The 26811-nt window shown below is 40.2% G+C and overlaps 1 protein-coding gene across 10 annotated transcripts in view; it reads left to right on the plus strand.

Moving 5' to 3' along the window:
- Positions 1-26811, plus strand: part of NAV2 (neuron navigator 2) — a 637654-nt gene that overhangs the window by 416318 nt on the left and 194525 nt on the right. For all 10 annotated transcript variants that reach the window (XM_088458930.1, XM_088458933.1, XM_088458923.1 and 7 more), the window contains 2 exons: positions 12933-12985; positions 23865-23937. In XM_088458930.1, coding sequence (XP_088315056.1) covers positions 12933-12985; positions 23865-23937 — 126 coding nt within the window. The remainder of the gene's footprint in view (positions 1-12932; positions 12986-23864; positions 23938-26811) is intronic.

Below are 26811 nucleotides of genomic sequence, written 5' to 3' on the forward strand. Positions count from 1 at the left end.
TGTAACACTGGGACCTGTGTGTGTACTGTGTAACACTGGGAGCTGTGTGTGTACCGACGTGTAACACTGGGAGCTGTGTGTGTACCGAGGTGTAACACTGGGAGCTGTGTGTGTACCGAGGTGTAACACTGGGAGCTGTGTGTGTACCGACGTGTAACACTGGGAGCTGTGTGTGTACCAACGTGTAATGGTGCATACACACGATCAGATTTTTCCTTCAGATATGAACGATAACGATTTAAAAATCGTTCAGTCGTTCATATCTGAAGGAAAATCGTTCATATCTGACATGCCTGAACGATGGACGATCAACGATGCGCGTTCCCGTTTGTCAGATAACGATATCTGACATCTGATGGGTTTGCAGTCAGACTTGGACGATTCCATTCATTTTAATGTAGTCAAAAATCGTTCAAATCGTTCAAAACTTTGGTAAAATCGTTCAAATCGTTCAATCGTTCAGTCGTTCATCTGACAAATCTGACAGGTCTGACAAATCTGACCGTGTGTATGCTCCATTACACTGGAAGCTGTGTGTGTACCGACGTGTAACACTGGAAGCTGTGTGTGTACCGACATGTAACACTGGGAGCTGTGTGTGTACCGACATGTAACACTGGGAGCTGTGTGTGTACTGTGTAACACTGGGAGCTGTGTGTGTACCGACATGTAACACTGGGAGCTGTGTGTGTACCGACATGTAACACTGGGAGCTGTGTGTGTACCGACGTGTAACACTGGGAGCTGTGTGTGTACCGACGTGTAACACTGAGAGCTGTGTGTGTACCGACGTGTAACACTGGGAGCTGTGTGTGTACCGACGTGTAACACTGGGACCTGTGTGTGTACCGACGTGTAACACTGGGACCTGTGTGTGTACCGACGTGTAACACTGGGACCTGTGTGTGTACCGACGTGTAACACTGGGACCTGTGTGTGTACCGACGTGTAACACTGGGAGCTGTGTGTGTACCGACGTGTAACACTGGGAGCTGTGTGTGTACCGACGTGTAACACTGGGAGCTGTGTGTGTACCGACGTGTAACACTGGGAGCTGTGTGTGTACCGACGTGTAACTCTGGGAGCTGTGTGTGTACCGACGTGTAACACTGGGAGCTGTGTGTGTACCGACGTGTAACACTGGGAGCTGTGTGTGTACCGACGTGTAACACTGGGAGCTGTGTGTGTACCGACGTGTAACATTGGGAGCTGTGTGTGTACCGACGTGTAACACTGGGAGCTGTGTGTGTACCGACGTGTAACACTGGGAGCTGTGTGTGTACTGTGTAACACTGGGAGCTGTGTGTGTACTGTGTAACACTGGGAGCTGTGTGTGTACCGACGTGTAACACTGGGAGCTGTGTGTGTACCGACGTGTAACACTGGGAGATGTGTGTGTACCGACGTGTAACACTGGGAGCTGTGTGTGTACTGTGTAACACTGGGAGCTGTGTGTGTACCGACGTGTAACACTGGGAGCTGTGTGTGTACTGTGTAACACTGGGAGCTGTGTGTCTACCGACGTGTAACACTGGGAGCTGTGTGTGTACCGACGTGTAACACTGGGAGCTGTGTGTGTACCGAAGTGTAACACTGGGAGCTGTGTGTGTACCGACGTGTAACACTGGGAGCTGTGTGTGTACCGACGTGTAACACTGGGAGCTGTGTGTGTACCGACGTGTAACACTGGGAGCTGTGTGTGTACCGACGTGTAACACTGGGAGCTGTGTGTGTACCGACGTGTAACACTGGGAGCTGTGTGTGTACTGTGTAACATTGGGAGCTGTGTGTGTACCGACGTGTAACACTGGGAGCTGTGTGTGTACTGTGTAACACTGGGAGCTGTGTGTCTACCGACGTGTAACACTGGGAGCTGTGTGTGTACCGACGTGTAACACTGGGAGCTGTGTGTGTACCGAAGTGTAACACTGGGAGCTGTGTGTGTACCGAAGTGTAACACTGGGAGCTGTGTGTGTACCGACGTGTAACACTGGGAGCTGTGTGTGTACCGACGTGTAACACTGGGAGCTGTGTGTGTACCGACGTGTAACACTGGGAGCTGTGTGTGTACCGACGTGTAACACTGGGAGCTGTGTGTGTACCGACGTGTAACACTGGGAGCTGTGTGTCTACCGAGGTGTAACACTGGGAGCTGTGTGTGTACCGAGGTGTAACACTGGGAGCTGTGTGTGTACCGAGGTGTAACACTGGGAGCTGTGTGTGTACCGAGGTGTAACACTGGGAGCTGTGTGTGTACCGAGGTGTAACACTGGGAGCTGTGTGTGTACCGAGGTGTAACACTGGGAGCTGTGTGTGTACCGAGGTGTAACACTGGGAGCTGTGTGTGTACCGAGGTGTAACACTGGGAGCTGTGTGTGTACCGAGGTGTAACACTGGGAGCTGTGTGTGTACTGTGTAACACTGGGAGCTGTGTGTGTACCGACGTGTAACACTGGGAGCTGTGTGTGTACTGTGTAACACTGGGAACTGTGTGTGTACTGTGTAACACTGGGAGCTGTGTGTGTACCGACGTGTAACACTGGGAGCTGTGTGTGTACCGACGTGTAACACTGGGAGCTGTGTGTGTACTGTGTAACACTGGGAGCTGTGTGTATACCGACGTGTAACACTGGGAGCTGTGTGTGTACCGACGTGTAACACTGGGAGCTGTGTGTGTACTGTGTAACACTGGGAGCTGTGTGTGTACTGTGTAACACTGGGAACTGTGTGTGTACTGTGTAACACTGGGAGCTGTGTGTGTACTGTGTAACACTGGGAGCTGTGTGTGTACTGGGTAACACTGGGAGCTGTGTGTGTACTGTGTAACACTGGGAGCTGTGTGTGTACTGTGTAACACTGGAAGCTGTGCGTGTTCCGTGTAACACTGGGAGCTGTGCGTGTACTGTGTAACACTGGGAGCTGTGTGTGTACTGTGTAACATTGGGAGCTGTGTGTGTACCGACGTGTAACACTGGGAGCTGTGTGTGTACTGTGTAACACTGGGAGCTGTGTGTCTACCGACGTGTAACACTGGGAGCTGTGTGTGTACCGACGTGTAACACTGGGAGCTGTGTGTGTACCGACGTGTAACACTGGGAGCTGTGTGTGTACCGAGGTGTAACACTGGGAGCTGTGTGTGTACCGAGGTGTAACACTGGGAGCTGTGTGTGTACCGAGGTGTAACACTGGGAGCTGTGTGTGTACCGAGGTGTAACACTGGGAGCTGTGTGTGTACCGAGGTGTAACACTGGGAGCTGTGTGTGTACCGAGGTGTAACACTGGGAGCTGTGTGTGTACCGAGGTGTAACACTGGGAGCTGTGTGTGTACCGAGGTGTAACACTGGGAGCTGTGTGTGTACCGAGGTGTAACACTGGGAGCTGTGTGTGTACTGTGTAACACTGGGAGCTGTGTGTGTACTGTGTAACACTGGGAACTGTGTGTGTACTGTGTAACACTGGGAGCTGTGTGTGTACCGACGTGTAACACTGGGAGCTGTGTGTGTACCGACGTGTAACACTGGGAGCTGTGTGTGTACTGTGTAACACTGGGAGCTGTGTGTATACCGACGTGTAACACTGGGAGCTGTGTGTGTACCGACGTGTAACACTGGGAGCTGTGTGTGTACTGTGTAACACTGGGAGCTGTGTGTGTACTGTGTAACACTGGGAACTGTGTGTGTACTGTGTAACACTGGGAGCTGTGTGTGTACTGTGTAACACTGGGAGCTGTGTGTGTACTGGGTAACACTGGGAGCTGTGTGTGTACTGTGTAACACTGGGAGCTGTGTGTGTACTGTGTAACACTGGAAGCTGTGCGTGTTCCGTGTAACACTGGGAGCTGTGCGTGTACTGTGTAACACTGGGAGCTGTGTGTACTGGGTAACACTGGGAGCTGTGTGTGTACCGACGTGTAACACTGGGAGCTGTGTGTGGGGATGGGTCACACATCATTGGGAAGTGTGCAGGGACCTCCCCATACTCTGTGTGATGGTATCTACATGGGAGGCTCCTGTAGAAGTGATATTATAGAGCACTGAGCTGTCAGAGGAAGATGAAAGAGAGCGCTCTATAAACTACAACAGCCCCAGGCGCTGCTGTAACCCTTTAGTAGCCTGGACAAAGGGTGTGTGACCCCCCCCCACACTGTCTGCAAGTCCTACATAATGTGACATATCAGTAGCGTGTACATGACTATTAATCTATGTATGTGTGTATGTATATTATTATCCTTTATTTCTAAGGCGCCACAAGGGTTCTGCAGCGCCTCACAAAGTACATAGACACAAATGAGCACACAAGACACCAGTGACTTACAGTACAGGACAAGGACACGGTGTATACACATTACTACATTAGTGATTATATTACTCACACTAAGCAGCAGGGAGTCACACAGTACATAGACAAGACACCAGTGACTTACAGTACAGTACAATACAGGACAAGGACACGGTGTATACACATTACTACATTAGTGATTATAACACTCACAATAAGCAGCAGGGCGTCAGCTACCAGGTGTTAGGTGCCTATGTGGGGAGTTTGGGGTAGACGATGGTGTGAGTGAGGTGAGAGGGCCCTGCTCAGTGCTGAAGAGTTGGATTGCGCTCTCTGTCAGTACTGATGATATCAGATGTGACCCCATAGTACGGAGACAGACTGCCTGTGCCTCTCCAGCAGTTACGTACCTCCATGTCTCAGCATGTACTACCAGCCTCTCAGGGCTTCCGCAGCAACAAGATGCAGGTTGTCCGAATGTGCTATAGTACAGCTGCCACCTTTCCTTGTGTCTGCTTGTCTGTCCAGTGTAGCAGGGTGGCACAGTGGTTAGTATTGATGCATCTCTGTATGAGTTTGAGTCCAATCAGGCGCTATCTATGTGGAGTTTGTATGTGCTACATGTCTTTGCATACATTTCCCCCAGGTGCTCCTTTTTCCTCCCACACTCCAAAGACACGATGAAAGGATAATTGGCTCCTGACTTTTAATTCCTCCTAGTGCATGTGTCCGGGTGGTGTGGAATACTGAGTGTAAGCTCCTCTGGTGCTTACACTCTGTATATTCTCTGTACAGCGCTGTGTAATATGTAGGAGCTATATACATAATGTAATGCTATGAGGGACTGGCAGCTATATACAGAAGTCACCTGAAGTCCATCCTCAGCTTCCAGTTTCCATTTTCAGTGTCAGTTTGGGGCACAGTACTTACAGGGTCTCAGGGCAACTCCATCCAAATCCCCCGCTCTCACTAAACAGTAAAAGCTGCAGGTGGCCCCGACCCCAGGACCCCTGTGAATGAAGGATTTTACTGCCCCCCCCTCTGCCTGGGGAACGTAAACACTGTGCAGCACCTGTGCGGGGTCCTGGGGATGGAACCCCTGCAGTTTTATTATTTGGAGGGGAAGGGGTGGGTGTGCGCTGAATGACATTATCCTGATTCGTTACCAAGCAGCGAGGTGACTAATCTCAGTCAGGGTAACAAGCAGATGTATACAGGGCGATACTGCTGTCTGCCGCCGTGACTTGTGTTCATGTGTCCCACTAAGCGCCTGCGGGAAAGCCGAGCGCTGTTATTATTTTTCTATTTATTGGCATATTTCCCTTTCAGGGGTTTGTGCTGATATTATTAGTATTATTATTAGATATTAGTGTTATTATTAGTATTAGATATTAGTGGATTACCTCTATAGAACCAGCAGATACATTATCCATACTATAAGTGTGTATACTACTGATATTAGTGTTATTATTAGATATTAGTGTATTACCTCTATAGACCCAGCAGATACATTATCCATACTATAAGTGTGTATTGTACTGATATTAGTGTTATTATTAGATATTACCTCTATAGGACCAGCAGATACATTATCCATACTATAAGTGTGTATACTACTGATATTAGTGTTATTATTAGATATTAGTGTATTACCTCTATAGAACCAGCAGATACATTATTTATACTATAAGTGTGTATACTACTGATATTAGTGTTATTATTAGATATTAGTGTATTACCTCTATAGACCCAGCAGATACATTATCCATACTGTAAGTGTGTATACTACTGATATTAGTGTTATTATTAGATATTAGTGTATTACCTCTATAGGACCAGCAGATACATTATCCATACTATAAGTGTGTAATGTACTGATATTAGTGTTATTATTAGATATTAGTGTATTACCTCTATAGGACCAGCAGATACATTATCCATACTGTAAGTGTGTATTGTGCTGATATTAGTGTTATTATTAGATATTACCTCTATAGAACCAGCAGATACATTATCCATACTGTAAGTGTGTAATGTACTGATATTAGTGTTATTATTAGATATTAGTTATTACCTCTATAGAACCAGCAGATACATTATCCACACTATATGTGTGTATTCTACTGATATTAGTGTTATTATTAGATATTAGTGTATTACCTCTATAGGACCAGCAGATACATTATCCATACTGTAAGTGTGTAATGTGCTTATATTAGTGTTATTATTAGATATTAGTGTATTACCTCTATAGAACCAGCAGATACATTATCCATACTATATGTGTGTATTGTGCTGATATTAGTGTTATTATTAGTTATTACCTCTATAGAACCAGCAGATACATTATCCACACTGTAAGTGTGTATTGTACTGATATTAGTGTTATTATTATATATTAGTGTATTACCTCTATAGAACCAGCAGATACATTATCCATACTGTAAGTGTGTATACTACTGATATTAGTGTTATTATTAGTATTAGTGTTAGTGTATTACCTCTATAGAACCAGCAGATACATTATCCATACTGTGTGTGTATTGTGCTGATATTAGTGTTATTATTAGATATTAGTGTATTACCCCTATAGAACCAGCAGATACATTATCCATACTGTAAGTGTGTATTGTGCTGATTAGTGTTATTATTAGATATTACCTCTATAGAACCAGCAGATACATTATCCATACTATAAGTGTGTATTGTGCTGATATTAGTGTTATTAATAGATATTAGTGTTATTATTAGTGTTATTATTCGATATTAGTGTATTACCTCTATAGAACCAGCAGATACATTATTTATACTATAAGTGTAATTTGCTGATATTAGTGTTATTATTAGATATTAGTGTATTACCTCTATAGGACCAGCAGATACATTATCCATACTATAAGTGTGTATTGTGCTGATATTAGCGTTATTATTAGATATTAGTGTTAGTGTATTACCTCTATAGAACCAGCAGATACATTATCCATGCTATAAGTGTGTATTGTGCTGATATTAGTGTTATTAATAGATATTACCTCTATAGAACCAGCAGATACATTATCCATGCTATAAGTGTGTATTGTGCTGATATTAGTGTTATTATTAGTATTATTATTAGTGTATTACCTCTATAGGACCAGCAGTTACATTATCCATACTATAAGTGTAATTTGCTGATATTAGTGTTATTATTAGATATTAGTGTATTACCTCTATAGGACCAGCAGTTACATTATCCATACTATAAGTGTAATTTGCTGATATTAGTGTTATTATTAGATATTAGTGTATTACCTCTATAGGACCAGCAGATACATTATCCATACTATAAGTGTGTATTGTGCTGATTAGTGTTATTATTAGATATTACCTCTATAGAACCAGCAGATACATTATCCATACTATAAGTGTATTGTGCTGATATTAGTATTATTATTAGATATTAGTGTATTACCTCTATAGGACCAGCAGATACATTATCCATACTGTAAGTGTGTATTGTGCTGATTAGTATTATTATTAGATATTAGTGTATTACCTCTATAGAACCAGCAGATGCATTATCCATACTATAAGTGTGTATTGTGCTGATATTAGTGTTATTATTAGATATTACCTCTATAGAACCAGCAGATGCATTATCCATACTATAAGTGTGTAATGTACTGATATTAGTGTTATTATTAGATATTAGTGTATTACCTCTATAGGACCAGCAGATACATTATCCATACTGTAAGTGTGTATTGTGCTGATATTAGTGTTATTATTAGATATTACCTCTATAGAACCAGCAGATACATTATCCATACTGTAAGTGTGTAATGTACTGATATTAGTGTTATTATTAGATATTAGTTATTACCTCTATAGAACCAGCAGATACATTATCCATACTATATGTGTGTATTCTACTGATATTAGTGTTATTATTAGATATTAGTGTATTACCTCTATAGGACCAGCAGATACATTATCCATACTATAAGTGTGTATTGTGCTGATATTAGTGTTATTATTAGTATTATTATTAGTGTATTACCTCTATAGAACCAGCAGATACATTATCCATACTATAAGTGTGTATTGTGCTGATATTAGTGTTATTAATAGATATTAGTGTTATTATTAGTGTTATTATTCGATATTAGTGTATTACCTCTATAGAACCAGCAGATACATTATTTATACTATAAGTGTAATTTGCTGATATTAGTGTTATTATTAGATATTAGTGTATTACCTCTATAGGACCAGCAGATACATTATCCATACTATAAGTGTGTATTGTGCTGATATTAGCGTTATTATTAGATATTAGTGTTAGTGTATTACCTCTATAGAACCAGCAGATACATTATCCATGCTATAAGTGTGTATTGTGCTGATATTAGTGTTATTAATAGATATTACCTCTATAGAACCAGCAGATACATTATCCATGCTATAAGTGTGTATTGTGCTGATATTAGTGTTATTATTAGTATTATTATTAGTGTATTACCTCTATAGGACCAGCAGTTACATTATCCATACTATAAGTGTAATTTGCTGATATTAGTGTTATTATTAGATATTAGTGTATTACCTCTATAGGACCAGCAGATACATTATCCATACTATAAGTGTGTATTGTGCTGATTAGTGTTATTATTAGATATTACCTCTATAGAACCAGCAGATACATTATCCATACTATAAGTGTATTGTGCTGATATTAGTGTTATTATTAGATATTAGTGTATTACCTCTATAGGACCAGCAGATACATTATCCATACTGTAAGTGTGTATTGTGCTGATTAGTATTATTATTAGATATTAGTGTATTACCTCTATAGAACCAGCAGATGCATTATCCATACTGTAAGTGTGTATTGTGCTGATATTAGTGTTATTATTAGATATTACCTCTATAGAACCAGCAGATACATTATCCATACTATAAGTGTGTAATGTACTGATATTAGTGTTATTATTAGATATTAGTGTATTACCTCTATAGAACCAGCAGATACATTATCCATACTATAAGTGTGTATTGTGCTGATATTAGTGTTATTATTAGATATTACCTCTATAGAACCAGCAGATACATTATCCATGCTATAAGTGTGTATTGTGCTGATATTAGTGTTATTATTAGTATTATTATTAGTGTATTACCTCTATAGAACCAGCAGATACATTATCCATACTATAAGTGTGTATTGTGCTGATATTAGTGTTATTAATAGATATTAGTGTTATTATTAGTGTTATTATTAGATATTAGTGTATTACCTCTATAGGACCAGCAGATACATTATCCATACTATAAGTGTGTATTGTGCTGATATTAGTGTTATTATTAGATATTACCTCTATAGAACCAGCAGATACATTATCCATACTGTAAGTGTGTAATGTGCTGATATTAGTGTTATTATTAGATATTAGTGTATTTCCTCTATAGAACCAGCAGATACATTATCCATACTGTAAGTGTGTAATGTGCTGGTATTAGTGTTATTATTAGATATTAGTGTATTACCTCTATAGAACCAGCAGATACATTATCCATACTATAAGTGTGTATTGTGCTGATTAGTGTTATTATTAGATATTAGTGTATTACCTCTATAGAACCAGCAGATACATTATCCATACTGTAAGTGTGTAATGTGCTGATATTAGTGTTATTATTAGATATTACCTCTATAGAACCAGCAGATTCATTATCCATACTATAAGTGTGTAATGTACTGATATTAGTGTTATTATTAGATATTAGTGTATTACCTCTATAGAACCAGCAGATACATTATCCATACTATAAGTGTGTATTGTACTGATTAGTGTTATTATTAGATATTACCTCTATAGAACCAGCAGATTCATTATCCATACTATAAGTGTGTAATGTACTGATATTAGTGTTATTATTAGATATTAGTGTATTACCTCTATAGGACCAGCAGATACATTATCCATACTGTAAGTGTGTAATGTGCTGATATTAGTGTTATTATTAGATATTAGTGTATTACCTCTATAGAACCAGCAGATACATTATCCATACTGTAAGTGTGTAATGTGCTGGTATTAGTGTTATTATTAGATATTAGTGTATTACCTCTATAGAACCAGCAGATACATTATCCATACTATAAGTGTGTATTGTGCTGATTAGTGTTATTATTAGATATTAGTGTATTACCTCTATAGAACCAGCAGATACATTATCCATACTGTAAGTGTGTTTTGTGCTGATATTAGTGTTATTATTAGATATTAGTGTATTACCTCTATAGGACCAGCAGATACATTATCCATACTGTAAGTGTGTATTGTGCTGATATTAGTGTTATTATTAGATATTACCTCTATAGAACCAGCAGATACATTATCCATACTATAAGTGTGTAATGTACTGATATTAGTGTTATTATTAGATATTAGTGTATTACCTCTATAGAACCAGCAGATACATTATCCATACTGTAAGTGTGTATTGTGCTGATTAGTGTTATTATTAGATATTAGTGTATTACCTCTATAGAACCAGCAGATACATTATCCATACTGTAAGTGTGTTTTGTGCTGATATTAGTGTTATTATTAGATATTAGTGTATTACCTCTATAGGACCAGCAGATACATTATCCATACTGTAAGTGTGTATTGTGCTGATTAGTGTTATTATTAGATATTACCTCTATAGAACCAGCAGATACATTATCCATACTATAAGTGTGTAATGTACTGATATTAGTGTTATTATTAGATATTAGTGTATTACCTCTATAGAACCAGCAGATACATTATCCATACTGTAAGTGTGTATTGTGCTGATTAGTGTTATTATTAGATATTACCTCTATAGAACCAGCAGATACATTATCCATACTATAAGTGTGTAATGTACTGATATTAGTGTTATTATTAGATATTAGTGTATTACCCCTATAGAATCAGCAGATACATTATCCATACTGTAAGTGTGTAATGTGCTGATATTAGTGTTATTATTAGATATTACCTCTATAGAACCAGCAGATTCATTATCCATACTATAAGTGTGTAATGTACTGATATTAGTGTTATTATTAGATATTAGTGTATTACCTCTATAGAACCAGCAGATACATTATCCATACTATAAGTGTGTATTGTACTGATTAGTGTTATTATTAGATATTACCTCTATAGAACCAGCAGATTCATTATCCATACTATAAGTGTAATTTGCTGATATTAGTGTTATTATTAGATATTAGTGTATTACCTCTATAGGACCAGCAGATACATTATCCATACTATAAGTGTGTATTGTGCTGATTAGTGTTATTATTAGATATTACCTCTATAGAGCCAGCAGATACATTATCCATACTATAAGTGTGTATTGTGCTGATATTAGTGTTATTATTAGTGTATTACCTCTATAGAACCAGCAGATACATTATCCATTCTATAAGTGTGTATTGTGCTGATTAGTGTTATTATTAGATATTACCTCTATAGAACCAGCAGATTCATTATCCATACTATAAGTGTGTAATGTACTGATATTAGTGTTATTATTAGATATTAGTGTATTACCTCTATAGGACCAGCAGATACATTATCCATACTATAAGTGTGTATTGTGCTGATTAGTGTTAGTATTAGATATTACCTCTATAGAACCAGCAGATTCATTATCCATACTATAAGTGTGTAATGTACTGATATTAGTGTTATTATTAGATATTAGTGTATTACCTCTATAGGACCAGCAGATACATTATCCATACTATAAGTGTGTATTGTGCTGATTAGTATTATTATTAGATATTAGTGTATTACCTCTATAGAACCAGCAGATACATTATTCATACTGTAAGTGTGTATTGTGCTGATTAGTGTTATTATTAGTTATTACCTCTATGGAACCAGCAGATACATTATCCATTCTATAAGTGTGTATTGTGCTGATTAGTGTTATTATTAGTTATTACCTCTATAGAGCCAGCAGATACATTATCCATACTATAAGTGTGTATTGTGCTGATTAGTGTTATTATTAGTTATTACCTCTATGGAACCAGCAGATACATTATCCATTCTATAAGTGTGTATTGTGCTGATTAGTGTTATTATTAGTTATTACCTCTATAGAACCAGCAGATACATTATCCATACTGTAAGTGTGTAATGTGCTGATATTAATGTTATTATTAGATATTAGTGTATTACCTCTATAGAACCAGCAGATGCATTATCCATACTATAAGTGTGTATTGTGCTGATTAGTGTTATTATTAGATATTACCTCTATAGGACCAGCAGATACATTATCCATACTATAAGTGTGTATTGTGCTGATTAGTGTTATTATTAGATATTACCTCTATAGGACCAGCAGATACATTATCCATACTGTAAGTGTGTATTGTGCTGGACATTACAGGTCTTCTCACATGGTTTCTGGACGATTTTAGATCTGTTAAAGCCAGGAACAGTTGTCTCCCTTCCCCAGATGACCTTCCTTCAGCTGTCTGGGGTGGGCCCACTCGCATTAAACCCCCCTGCCCACCCCCCACCTTTCTGCACGACTTTCAGTATGTCACACACTTACTTGTTATACGGCAATGTGACCACTGGATAATTATCTCCTCTTCAATTTTCCATCAGCAAATGAGAAGATTGAAGACATCAATGGCTGTCCTAAGAACAGATCACAAATGGTGAGTCTCCGCCGGGCGTGAGGTGATTGGCGGCTGTCAGTCTTTCTCCCGCTGACATAGTATGTATGTGGGTATTGCACTGATGGGTACATGTCTGTCTATTGGGAGAAGGGGTTGTCTACCTTTCATTCATTGGTTTGGGCACACCCTCCTGCACATGTCACTAAATACATTGATACATTGCCTTTGTTTGGCTGGTTTGTAGCTATGTCATTTAATCATTAGTTATTAGTTTCAGCATCAGGGGGTGAGAAATGCGATGAAACGCTGGGGTTAGAGTATAAAGCACAGGAGTCACTTGTTACAATGGTGTATGGAGAAAGTTACGTTGTTACATGTGGCTGTATTCTGACCCATTATTCTGTCCTTACACCGTGAACCGTGCGTTAGATTTGCTAGTTTTAGCCCCGATTCATGTGAGACACTCGGCATGTACAATATGATTGGGGTTCCGGTAATGAGTGACAGTTGTAGCTGATCTAATATTGTACCCACTGTGGAAACACAATTTGTGATATTGTATCCATCCGTAAGTGGGACAGTCCTCGGATTCCTGCATGGATGGAAACATTTACCCTCAAATCCCAGACTCTGCTTTTCGTGCTCCCTTTGAATTCTGTCTATTGTCAGTGAGTCTTGTTTACCACTGTGCCGTAACAAAACAGAGAACACGAATGAATAATCTACCCAACCGTATATCACGATGCACAATGTTACTGCCAGACTACACCGTAGGATAGTCACTGTGATATAACTGCCAGACTATCCCGTATAATATAGTCACTGTGATATAACTGCCAGACTATCCCGTATAATATAGTCACTGTGATATAACTGCCAGACTATCCCATATAATACAGTCACTGTGATATAAATACCAGTCTGTCCCGTATAGTACAGTCACTGGGATATAACTGCCAGACTTTCCCGTATAGTACAGTAACTGTGATATAACTGCCAGACTAATCCCATATAATACAGTCACTGTGATATAACTGCCAGACTACACCGTATAATAGTCACTGTAACATAACTGCCACACTACTTTGTATAATACAGTCACTGTGATATAACTACCAGACTATCCCGTATAATACAGTCACTGTGATATAACTGCCAGACTACTCTGTATAATACAGTCACTGTGACATAACTGCCAGACTAATCCCATATAATACAGTCACTGTGATATAACTACCAGACTACTCTGTATAATAGTCACTGTGACATAACTGCCAGACTACTCTGTATAATACAGTCACTGTGATATAACTGCCAGACTACTCTGTATAATACAGTCACTGTGATATAACTGCCATACTACACCGTATGATACTGTCACTGTGATATAACTGCCATACTACTCTGTATAATACAGTCAATGTGATATAACTGACAGACTACTCTGTATAATACAGTCACTGTGACATAACTGCCATACTACTCTGTATAATACAGTCACTGTGACATAACTGCCAGACTACTCTGTATAATACAGTCAATGTGATATAACTGACAGACTACTCTGCAAGATAGTCACTGTGACATAACTGCCAGACTATCCTGTATAATACCGTCACTGTGACATAACTGCCAGACCATCCTGTATAATACCGTCACTGTGATATAACTGCCTGACTATTCCATATAATACAGTCACTGTGATATAACTACCAGTCTGTCCCGTATAGTACAGTCACTGTGATATAACTGCCAGACTACAGACTACTCTGTATAATACAGTCACTGTGATATAACTGCCAGACTACTCTGTATAATTCAGTCCCTGTGATATAACTGCCAGACTACTCTGTAAAATAGTCACTGTGACATAACTGCCAGACTACACCGTATGATACAGTCACTGTGACATAACTGCCAGACTACTCTGTATAATATATTCTCTGTGATATAACTGCCAGACTACACCGTATGATACAGTCACTGTGACATAACTGCCAGACTACTCTGTATAATATATTCTCTGTGACATAACTGCCAGACTACTCTGTATAATACAGTCTCTGTGATATAACTGCCAGACTACTCTGTAAAATAGTCACTGTGACATAACTGCCAGACTACTCTGTATAATACAGTCCTTGTGATATAACTGTCAGACTACACCGTATGATACAGTCACTGTGACATAACTGCCAGACTACTCTGTATAATACAGTCCCTGTGATATAACTGCCAGACTACACCGTATGATACAGTCACTGTGACATAACTGCCAGACTACTCTATATAATACAGTCACTGTTATATAACTGCCAGACTACTGTGTATAATACAGTCACTGTGACATAACTGCCAGACTACACCGTATGATACAGTCACTGTGACATAACTGCCAGACTACTCTGTATAATAGTCACTGTGACATAACTGCCAGACTACTCTGTATAACAGTCACTGTGAAATAAATGCCAGACTATCCCGTATAATACAGTCACTGTGATATAACTGCCAGACTATCCCGTATAATACAGTCACTGTGTCCTTCACTGTCCAGTCCAAGTTTATAGAAGAGAAATAGATCTCATGTACTTTACATAATAATATAACCCACTTATCCAGATGTTTTGTCCTGTCAGGTATAGTGCTCATAGCAAATGTTTCTGTGCATATGGTAATGTAGATGGAGGTTCCATATGTGACTACGCAGCTGTTCCTTACATACAGCGTACCAACAGATACTGAGAATTACATCTAGCTATACAATACATGAGAAGTGGTACTGAGCAACCATCCATACACACAGCATGGGAACAGATACTGAGAATTACATCTAGCTATACAATACATTAGAAGTGGTACTGAGCAGCCATCCATACATACAGCATGGGAACAGATACTGAGAATTACATCTAGCTATACAATACATGAGAAGTGGTACTGAGCAACCATCCATACACACAGCATGGGAACAGATACTGAGAATTACATCTAGCTATACAATACATTAGAAGTGGTACTGAGCAGCCATCCATACACACAGCATTGGAACAGATACTGAGAATTACATCTGGCTATATAATAAATGCAGCTGTCCCATTACCTACAGTTTCAGAACAGACACTGAGAATTACATCTAGCTATACAGTACATAAGAAGTAATACTGAGCAGCCATCCATACATACAGCATGGGAACAGATACTGAGAATTACATCTAGCTATACAATACATGAGAAGTGGTACTGAGCAGCCATCCATACATACAGCATGGGAACAGATACTGAGAATTACACCTAGCTATACAATACATGAGAAGTGGTACTGAGCAGTCATCCATCCATACAGCATGGGAACAGATACTGAGAATTACATCTAGCTATACAATACATGAGAAGTGGTACTGGTCAACCATCCATACATACAGCATGGGAACAGATACTGAGAATTACATCTAGCTATACAATACATTAGAAGTGGTACTGAGCAGCCATCCGTACACACAGCATGGGAACAGATACTGAGAATTACATCTAGCTATACAATACATAAGAAGTGGTACTGAGCAGCCATCCATACATACAGCATGGGAACAGATACTGAGAATTACATCTAGCTATACAATACATTAGAAGTGGTACTGAGCAGCCATCCATACATACAGCATGGGAACAGATACTGAGAATTACATCTAGCTATACAATCCATGAGAAGTGGTACTGAGCAGCCATCCATACACACAGCATGGGAACAGATACTGAGAATTACATCTAGCTATACAATACATGAGAAGTGGTACTGAGCAACCATCTATACATACAACATGGGAACAGATACTGAGAATTACATCTAGCTGTATAATACATGAGAAGTGGTACTGAGCAGCCATCCATACACACAGCATGGGTACATATACTGAGAATTACATCTAGCTATACAATACATGAGAAGTAATACTGAGCAGCCATCCATACATACAGCATGGGAACAGATACTGAGAATTACATCTAGCTATACAGTACATAAGAAGTAATACTGAGCAGCCATCCATACATACAGCATGGGAACAGATACTGAGAATTACATCTAGCTATACAGTACATAAGAAGTAATACTGAGCAGCCATCCATACATACAGCATGGGAACAGATACTGAGAATTACATCTAGCTATACAATACATGAGAAGTGGTACTGAGCAGCCATCCATACATACAGCATGGGAACAGATACTGAGAATTACACCTAGCTATACAATACATGAGAAGTGGTACTGAGCAGTCATCCATCCATACAGCATGGGAACAGATACTGAGAATTACATCTAGCTATACAATACATGAGAAGTGGTACTGGTCAACCATCCATACATACAGCATGGGAACATATACTGAGAATTACATCTAGCTATACAATACATTAGAAGTGGTACTGAGCAGCCATCCGTACACACAGCATGGGAACAGATACTGAGAATTACATCTAGCTATACAATACATGAGAAGTGGTACTGAGCAGCCATCCATACATACAGCATGGGAACAGATACTGAGAATTACACCTAGCTATACAATACATGAGAAGTGGTACTGAGCAGTCATCCATCCATACAGCATGGGAACAGATACTGAGAATTACATCTAGCTATACAATACATTAGAAGTGGTACTGAGCAGCCATCCGTACACACAGCATGGGAACAGATACTGAGAATTACATCTAGCTATACAATACATAAGAAGTGGTACTGAGCAGCCATCCATACATACAGCATGGGAACAGATACTGAGAATTACATCTAGCTATACAATACATTAGAAGTGGTACTGAGCAGCCATCCATACATACAGCATGGGAACAGATACTGAGAATTACATCTAGCTATACAATCCATGAGAAGTGGTACTGAGCAGCCATCCATACACACAGCATGGGAACAGATACTGAGAATTACATCTAGCTATACAATACATGAGAAGTGGTACTGAGCAACCATCTATACATACAACATGGGAACAGATACTGAGAATTACATCTAGCTGTATAATACATGAGAAGTGGTACTGAGCAGCCATCCATACACACAGCATGGGTACATATACTGAGAATTACATCTAGCTATACAATACATGAGAAGTAATACTGAGCAGCCATCCATACATACAGCATGGGAACAGATACTGAGAATTACATCTAGCTATACAATACATGAGAAGTGGTACTGAGCAGCCATCCATACATACAGCATGGGAACAGATACTGAGAATTACACCTAGCTATACAATACATGAGAAGTGGTACTGAGCAGTCATCCATCCATACAGCATGGGAACAGATACTGAGAATTACATCTAGCTATACAATACATGAGAAGTGGTACTGAGCAGCCATCCATACATACAGCATGGGAACAGATACTGAGAATTACACCTAGCTATACAATACATGAGAAGTGGTACTGAGCAGTCATCCATCCATACAGCATGGGAACAGATACTGAGAATTACATCTAGCTATACAATACATGAGAAGTGGTACTGGTCAACCATCCATACATACAGCATGGGAACAGATACTGAGAATTACATCTAGCTATACAATACATGAGAAGTGGTACTGAGCAGCCATCCATACATACAGCATGGGAACAGATACTGAGAATTACATCTAGCTATACAATACATGAGAAGTGGTACTGAGCAACCATCTATACATACAACATGGGAACAGATACTGAGAATTACATCTAGCTGTATAATACATGAGAAGTGGTACTGAGCAGCCATCCATACACACAGCATGGGTACATATACTGAGAATTACATCTAGCTATACAATACATTAGAAGTGGTACTGAGCAGCCATCCATACACACAGCATGGGAACAGATACTGAGAATTACATCTAGCTATACAATACATGAGAAGTAATACTGAGCAGCCATCCATACATACAGCATGGGAACAGATACTGAGAATTACATCTAGCTATACAATACATGAGAAGTAATACTGAGCAGCCATCCATACATACAGCATGGGAACAGATACTGAGAATTACACCTAGCTATACAATACATGAGAAGTGGTACTGAGCAGCCATCCATACATGCAGCATGGGAACAGATACTGAGAATTACATCTAGCTATACAATACATGAGAAGTGGTACTGAGCAGTCATCCATACATACAGCATGGGAACAGATACTGAGAATTACATCTAGCTATACAATACATGAGAAGTGGTACTGAGCAGTCATCCATACACACAGCATGGGAACAGATACTGAGAATTACACCTAGCTATACAATACATGAGAAGTGCTACTGAGCAGCCATCCATACATACAGCATGGGAACAGATACTGAGAATTACATCTAGCTATACAATACATTAGAAGTGGTACTGAGCAGCCATCCATACACACAGCATGGGAACATATACTGAGAATTACATCTAGCTATACAATACATGAGAAGTGGTACTGAGCAACCATCTATACATACAACATGGGAACAGATACTGAGAATTACATCTAGCTGTATAATACATGAGAAGTGGTACTGAGCAGCCATCCATACACACAGCATGGGTACATATACTGAGAATTACATCTAGCTATACAATACATGAGAAGTGGTACTGAGCAGCCATCCATACATACAGCATGGGAACAGATACTGAGAATTACACCTAGCTATACAATACATGAGAAGTGGTACTGAGCAGTCATCCATCCATACAGCATGGGAACAGATACTGAGAATTACATCTAGCTATACAATACATGAGAAGTGGTACTGAGCAGCCATCCATACATACAGCATGGGAACAGATACTGAGAATTACACCTAGCTATACAATACATTAGAAGTGGTACTGAGCAGTCATCCATCCATACAGCATGGGAACAGATACTGAGAATTACATCTAGCTATACAATACATGAGAAGTGGTACTGAGCAGCCATCTGTACACACAGCATGGGAACAGATACTGAGAATTACATCTAGCTATACAGTACATAAGAAGTAATACTGAGCAGCCATCCATACATACAACATGGGAACAGATACTGAGAATTACATCTAGCTATACAATACATAAGAAGTGGTACTGAGCAGCCATCCATACATACAGCATGGGAACAGATACTGAGAATTACATCTAGCTATAAAATACATTAGAAGTGGTACTGAGCAGCCATCCATACATACAGCATGGGAACAGATACTGAGAATTACATCTAGCTATACAATACATGAGAAGTGGTACTGAGCAGCCATCCATACACACAGCATGGGAACAGATACTGAGAATTACATCTAGCTATACAATCCATGAGAAGTGGTACTGAGCAGCCATCCATACATACAGCATGGGAACAGATACTGAGAATTACATCTAGCTATACAATACATGAGAAGTGGTACTGAGCAACCATCTATACATACAACATGGGAACAGATACTGAGAATTACATCTAGCTATACAATACATGAGAAGTAATACTGAGCAGCCATCCATACATACAGCATGGGAACAGATACTGAGAATTACATCTAGCTATACAATCCATGAGAAGTGGTACTGAGCAGCCATCCATACATACAGCATGGGAACAGATACTGAGAATTACATCTAGCTATACAATACATGAGAAGTGGTACTGAGCAACCATCTATACATACAACATGGGAACAGATACTGAGAATTACATCTAGCTGTATAATACATGAGAAGTGGTACTGAGCAGCCATCCATACACACAGCATGGGTACATATACTGAGAATGACATCTAGCTATACAATACATGAGAAGTAATACTGAGCAGCCATCCATGCACACAGCATGGGAACAGATACTGAGAATTACATCTAGCTATACAATACATGAGAAGTGGTACTGAGCAGCCATCCATACATACAGCATGGGAACATATACTGAGAATTACATCTAGCTATACAATACATGAGAAGTGGTACTGAGCAGCCATCCATACATACAGCATGGGAACAGATACTGAGAATTACATCTAGCTATACAATACATTAGAAGTGGTACTGAGCAGCCATCCATACATACAGCATGGGAACAGATACTGAGAATTACATCTAGCTATACAATCCATGAGAAGTGGTACTGAGCAGCCATCCATACATACAGCATGGGAACAGATACTGAGAATTACATCTAGCTATACAATACATGAGAAGTGGTACTGAGCAACCATCTATACATACAACATGGGAACAGATACTGAGAATTACATCTAGCTGTATAATACATGAGAAGTGGTACTGAGCAGCCATCCATACACACAGCATGGGTACATATACTGAGAATTACATCTAGCTATACAATACATGAGAAGTGGTACTGAGCAGCCATCCATACACACAGCATTGGAACAGATACTGAGAATTACATCTGGCTATATAATAAATGCAGCTGTCCCATTACGTACAGTTTCAGAACAGATACTGAGAATTACACCTAGCTATACAATACATGAGAAGTGGTACTGAGCAGCCATCCATACATACAGCATGGGAACATATACTGAGAATTACACCTAGCTATACAATACATGAGAAGTGGTACTGAGCAGCCATCCATACATACAGCATGGGAACAGATACTGAGAATTACATCTAGCTATACAGTACATAAGAAGTGGTACTGAGCAACCATCCATACATACAGCATGGGAACAGATACTGAGAATTACATCTAGCTATACAATACATGAGAAGTGGTACTGAGCAGTCATCCATACATACAGCATGGGAACAGATACTGAGAATTACATCTAGCTATACAATACATGAGAAGTGGTACTGAGCAGCCATCCATACATACAGCATTGGAACAGATACTGAGAATTACATCTAGCTATACAATACATGAGAAGTGGTACTGAGCAGCCATCCATACATACAGCATGGGAACAGATACTGAGAATTACATCTAGCTATACAATACATGAGAAGTGGTACTGAGCAGCCATCCATACATACAGCATGGGAACAGATACTGAGAATTACATCTAGCTATACAATACATGAGAAGTGGTACTGAGCAGCCATCCATACACACAACATGGGAACAGATACTGAGAATTACATCTAGCTATACAGTACATGAGAAGTGGTACTGAGCAGCCATCCATACATACAACATGGGAACAGATACTGAGAATTAAATCTAGCTATACAATACATAAGAAGTAATACTGAGCAGCCATCTATACATACAGCATGGGAACAGATACTGAGAATTACACCTAGCTATACAATCCATGAGAAGTGGTACTGAGCAGCCATCCATACATACAGCATGGGAACAGATACTGAGAATTACATCTCGCTATACAATACATGAGAAGTAATACTGAGCAGCCATCCTTACATACAGCATGGGAACAGATACTGAGAATTACACCTAGCTATACAATACATGAGAAGTGGTACTGAGCAGCCATCCATACACACAGCATGGGTACATATACTGAGAATTACATCTAGCTATACAATACATGAGAAGTGGTACTGAGCAGCCATCCATACATACAGCATGGGAACAGATACTGAGAATTACATCTAGCTATACAATACATGAGAAGTGGTACTGAGCAGCCATCCATACATACAGCATGGGAACAGATACTGAGAATTACATCTAGCTATACAATACATGAGAAGTAATACTGAGCAGCCATCCATACATACAGCATGGGAACAGATACTGAGAATTACACCTAGCTATACAATACATGAGAAGTGGTACTGAGCAGTCATCCATCCATACAGCATGGGAACAGATACTGAGAATTACATCTAGCTATACAATCCATGAGAAGTGGTACTGAGCAGCCATCCATACATACAGCATGGGAACAGATACTGAGAATTACATCTAGCTATACAATACATGAGAAGTGGTACTGAGCAACCATCTATACATACAGCATGGGAACAGATACTGAGAATTACATCTAGCTATACAATACATGAGAAGTGGTACTGAGCAGTCATCCATACATACAGCATGGGAACAGACACTGAGAATTACATCTAGCTATACAATACATTAGAAGTGGTACTGAGCAGCCATCCATACATACAGCATGGGAACAGATACTGAGAATTACATCTAGCTATACAATACATGAGAAGTGGTACTGAGTAGTCATCCATACACACAGCATGGGAACAGATACTGAGAATTACATCTAGCTATACAATACATGAGAAGTGGTACTGGGGAGTGGTTTATACATATTGCATAAGATACTGAGAATTACATCTAGCTATACAGTACTGAATGCTAATTGTCCATATATACAACACAAGACCAGATACTGAGAATTACATGTAATGAGAAGTGGTATTGAGCAGCTGTCCCATACATACAGCATAACAAGAGATACTGAGAATTACCTACAATATATTAGAAATGTGACTGAGCAGTCTTCCATGCATACAGCATAAGAAGAGATACTGAGAATTACCTACATGATATTAGAAGTGGGACTAAGCATTACCTACAATACAAAACATTAGAAGTGGCACTGAGCAGTCGCTTATGCATATGGAATAACAGATATTGAGAATTACCTACAAAACATTAGAAGTGGGATTGATCATGCATCCCATATCTGTTCTTATGCTGTATGCATGGACATTACACCCAGCATAAACCAGCTGAATGTTTCCGGGTAGTTCTCCATATATCAGTAGGAGTAGATTGTGGGTAGCTGGTCAGCATGCAGAAGCAGGGAAGTGGTACTGTGCAGTCAGTATGGAAGAACAGGACCATCAGCAAATAACTGTGTGACTATAGACCGGCCAGAGCTGATGTGCATTGTGCAATGTGTCACTGCCTGTGTTATATCTGTCACCTTTCCTTTTCTTTAGATTGAGAACATCGATGCCTGCCTGAGCTTCCTGGCAGCCAAGGGGATTAACATACAAGGCTTGTCATCCGAGGGTGAGTCCATATGGGGCTGGGAGACCCTCCACCTGCCTCCCCCTGTAGGGTCTGCTCTCACGGTCATTACCAGGCTGCATGTGGTCTGTACCCCTCAGCATATCAGTCCTCCTCTGCAGGCATGCTGGGCATTGTGGTTCAGTGTCTGCTAGAGAAACGCAGACTACCTACAACATGGGCGGTACAGAGGGGGGGTATTCTATATCCTAATCACATAGCAGGTGAAGATGCAGGATTTGCACGTGCATCATACCACCCGGACCTAATGTCCCCTGCCACTTATACACACAAGCATTGTACCCAGAGTACCCAAAGTAATTCATTAAGTTTGTATAATTACTTTGCTCGGGTACTTGGACCCGTATTACACTATGTTTGGATGTTAGTTTTTTACATTTTATGGTACAATTTTGTTTTTGTGATCTAATATACCAGCAAGTAAATCATTTCATCGGCAGAGAGAAGGTAAGGAAAGAAAACGCTTAACTGTATAATACAAAGTAAATATTTATTGAAGTATAGCTACATATGTACATATTGTACTTTGTGGGGCGCTGCAGAACCTTTGTGGCGCTGGGATAATCTGCGTTGTACTGCATATGAATGTGGTGCTATGCTATATGCAGTATACACGGCTAATGTCTCCAGTGTCTGTAACTGGTGTTTGTGCTATTTATTATCATTTCCATTCTTGTTTTTATTTAGCATCTTTCGGATATTGTCCCTCATTCAGAGGCACTCGTAAGCGGCACCTCGTTCGCTCCGAGCGATGTTAGCCAAACTGCGCATGCGTACGGATCGTTATACGCATGCGTGAACCAGTCAGAGCGGCCGAAATTCATGTGCTCGCAAAATAGCGACTGCCTGCTAATTTGAGTGACAGGAGGAGGCGTTTGTGGGTGGTAACAGGGGAAGGTGCTTGAAAACGGGGAGTGGAGATCCGATCGCAGGCGTGCTTAAAGGTCAAAACGGGCGTTTTATGGGTGTGCATAATTAAAACAGCAGCGTCATTGACCACGTCACTGGGTTATTGCTATAGAACTGCTCGCAAAATTGTGGTAGCAAAAACCAGCCACAAGAATAGCGAGCAGTTCATACGCTGTTCGATGTACTCGATTAATCTAATAAATAGCGGACATGACGTCGGATGCGAGCGGCCAGGGGGCGTAGTTTCCCAAAAAACGACCGCAAGTTTTGTTCGCTCGTTCAGACCTAGAGGCGTGAACAGACCGCAAAGAGTGAATGGTTCATTTGAATAGCCACCCCTATTTTCTGGACGAGCGAGCGCAAATAGCGACCGGCTCTGAATGAGGGCCATTGTCTCCTGACTTGGTTACACTGACGGTTAATTGTCCGTAGTGATGGCTTTTATAGCCTTATAGGAATCTAGGCCAAGGAGGCGCAGGCGCATTTAAATTCAATAGCAAATTATGAATTTGTAGAGGCGATTCGTCGTCTGATTATATTCCCTGTGTGATCGTTCATTGCGTTTGCGGGAGAAGTGAATATTCCTGCCGCCGTCACCTCATCAGAGCCGTGACATCGCATCTTATTAATAAACCAATCACGCTGCTGCGGAAGTCACATTTCGTACAGTAACTGATTAGAAATTGGGCATAGCCTGATGTCATGTCTGGGCGTGCACTGGGAGCAGAAGTGAGCCCGTGCTTTCTATTCATGTCACTTGTCTCCTAAAGCAAGCGTAATAGCGCAATCCAAGGGGATTAAAGTTGTCATATCGGGGATTGACAAGGTAAATAGCACAGATTATTGTCCCTCCCGGGGCAGTTGAACTGTTAGTTGTCTGGATTGAAGAGTGAGGTCTTACGTTCCTCTCGGAGCAGAATGGCCTCATTGTCTCCGCGGAATTCCAGGCTCCAGAAATAGGTGCTGGATTTGGTGTCACACTATTTCTGTGACACAAGTGTGAGGCTGGAAATACAGCGATAACTTGTTACACCAGTTGTATGCTCAAAAATAAAGTGTCAGCGCGGAATCCATGCACAAAATATCTTTATCCATGCGCGTATGGAATAGCAGGACCGCGAACCTACGCCGGCATGTGAAACCGGGTTCAATTCTGGGCAGAGTGACTGGTACCAGGAGATGTAACACCCGACTGCGACTGCGCCTCATTATCTGGTGATTTTATTTTATTCTATTAGTGAATATTTAGTCTTGTGAAATCCTCAAATCTCCCTGTATGAGATGTATCGCTCCTGTCTGTCCTTTCATTCTTATCTTGTATACATCTAGGCTTCCTCGCTGTCTCCTGTTTTGTATTTATTTGGATTCACCGTGATAATTTGTAGCATGCGCCATTGCGATGCTTTGTGTTGTCGCTGCGAGCCGCTCGGTCTGCCGAGGTCTAAGCACCTGACAAGAGTTTATTTGAACTAAACATAACCTAAGATGATATTTTGATATTGTAGAGAGAGGGAATTACATTGCGTAACCTGTCACTGAAGGACGTAACAGCTGTGTTTGCGCAGAACGTTTTTAATAAGTGACTCACCGGGCAGCGCTATTTTCATATCCGCCCCATATACAGCAGTTACCAGCTGTAGATTATGGAACTGGACACATTTCCGATGTGAAAAAAAAAAAAAAGGTCACATTTGATACCTGTCTGACAATAAATGATGTATACCATGATCCAATCCATAGGTTTGGGGACTGAACAGAATTAAGACTCATACATTATAGCCCCAAGGCGTGATACTGGCGTGGGACCCACCTTACTCAGGGCTATGGTTATAATAAGACTCACCTACTGTACTTTTCTCCAGGGCCCCTCTCGGTCTCTCTGTACAGGCTGCATTATAGCCCCAAGGCGTGATACTGGCGTGGGACCCACCTTCCTCAGGGCTATGG

This window comes from Taudactylus pleione, unplaced genomic scaffold (assembly GCF_031769625.1).
Source record: "Taudactylus pleione unplaced genomic scaffold, aTauple2 ptg000875l, whole genome shotgun sequence".
Classification (NCBI taxonomy): domain Eukaryota; kingdom Metazoa; phylum Chordata; class Amphibia; order Anura; family Myobatrachidae; genus Taudactylus; species Taudactylus pleione.